Raw genomic sequence first — 1,476 nt, 5'->3', positions numbered from 1 at the left:
GGGGGGGGGGGGGGGGTCTATTTGGTATTTTGCGCATGCTCTCTTTTTCTGCAAACTACAGGAAGTGTAGTAAAGTCCTCTCTGCTCATTCTCACCCTGCCTCTCTTGTCTTTCAGGGGAATGTTTACCCCAGTCGAGGGACTTCGCGAAATCCTTTCATCTGACCCTCCCTCCTCTCTCCCTACATTAGCGCCCCCCCCCCACCCCCACCCCCAACTTTCATCTCTGGGAACCGAGGGAGAAGTGAACTTGAGGAGTCACTGCCATTTCAATGCCTTTGGAGTATTTTCACCCTCTAAAGGGAGGGTCTGACCCCCTCCCTTCTTCTCCTCCTCTCTCTCTCTCTCTCTCCCCTCCCTCTCTGTCTGTGTTTACGTGTTTGTGGAGGAGGAGGGGGGGAATGTGTGAATGTAATTATGAAATTCATGTACGTATGTATGAGAGTGATTCCCCCCCCGCTGTGAACATGTCAAAAAAAGGTGTTTGTGTGCCAGTAGACGCCACCTCAGGGCTCTGTGGGAGTCACGAGCAAATGACGCCTCTATGATTTTTAGAAACACACACACACACACACACACACACACACACACACACACACACACACATGTCGCTGCTGCTGCTACTTTGCTTTCATCTCCTGCTTAAAAGTGCAAAAAAGACCCAGCCCGTCAGTATTTACGTCAGCGTATACGTCTCTCGGTTGTCCAAAGGAAAAGCCAGTTGAGCCTCTGCATCTCGAGTCCCTACAGGTGGTTATAACGGCCTCCTGATGCATGTGATAAGACAGGCTTTCCTCTTCAGTGGATGCGTGGAACATGTTTGCATTAGTCACATTTTTATTTTTTGTTTGTGTGTGTGTCAGGTTTAATTTTGAAGGGTAATCTCATGTTGTTTCCACTCCTAGGCTGCATGCGCTTAGAGGGCTAAAAGGAGATGCTACTGAATGTAAAAGCAATTTCAGAATAACTTAACGTAAAAGTATATTAAAAAAACAAAAAAACAAACACCATCGCTTCATGTACCGGACCAAAATGTTTCTCGCTCGTTTTTCTGTTTGTTCTTTTGGTTCACACACAGGCAAAGTTTATTTCCCTTTTTATTTTTGCCAAAAGGACAAAAAAAGAAGAGAGATTCATGTAACAACCTCTTTGTAATGAAAAGCATTCATGTTCATAAAATCAGTTGGTTGCTTCTTAAGACAGTTTGGCTCTGGGTGTTCATTTATATGTAAATGTGATATAATATTCTTAGTTCCTGATGAGTGTTTTTAAAAGGCTGCAATGACTTCTTCAAACAGCAGGCGGCGCGTGATATTCACTTTTGTCTGACCTCGTGCACAAGGTTACTTATGGATGCATATTACATAACAACATAGATGGTGCACAAGCATAATGTACAAAGATAGGACCCCTTTTTGAAGCTTTCAGGACGGCTAGTATTAGACCCTTTTAAATATGTATATTCATTTAAATTCAG

General features: G+C 43.8%; 1 protein-coding gene and 1 long non-coding RNA gene across 4 annotated transcripts in view; both read left to right on the top strand.

Annotated features, from left to right (window-relative positions):
* Positions 1-1,197, top strand: part of LOC123980151 — a 28,672-nt gene extending 27,475 nt beyond the window's left edge. Inside the window, exon 2 of the long non-coding RNA XR_006827385.1 lies at positions 555-1,197. This is a non-coding gene — a long non-coding RNA (uncharacterized LOC123980151). The remainder of the gene's footprint in view (positions 1-554) is intronic.
* agfg2 (ArfGAP with FG repeats 2) overlaps positions 1-1,197 on the top strand; it is a 19,699-nt gene extending 18,502 nt beyond the window's left edge. For all 3 annotated transcript variants that reach the window (XM_046064362.1, XM_046064360.1, XM_046064361.1), the window contains one exon: positions 117-1,197. In XM_046064362.1, coding sequence (XP_045920318.1) covers positions 117-164 — 48 coding nt within the window. In that variant the 3' untranslated portion in view covers positions 165-1,197. The remainder of the gene's footprint in view (positions 1-116) is intronic.
* Positions 1,198-1,476: the final 279 nt, after the last annotated feature.

Source organism: Micropterus dolomieu, linkage group LG12, assembly GCF_021292245.1.
Source record: "Micropterus dolomieu isolate WLL.071019.BEF.003 ecotype Adirondacks linkage group LG12, ASM2129224v1, whole genome shotgun sequence".
Taxonomy (NCBI): Eukaryota; Metazoa; Chordata; class Actinopteri; order Centrarchiformes; family Centrarchidae; genus Micropterus; species Micropterus dolomieu.
The sequence above is the reverse complement of the archived record's forward strand: the minus strand, read 5'-3'. Positions and strand labels throughout refer to the sequence as shown.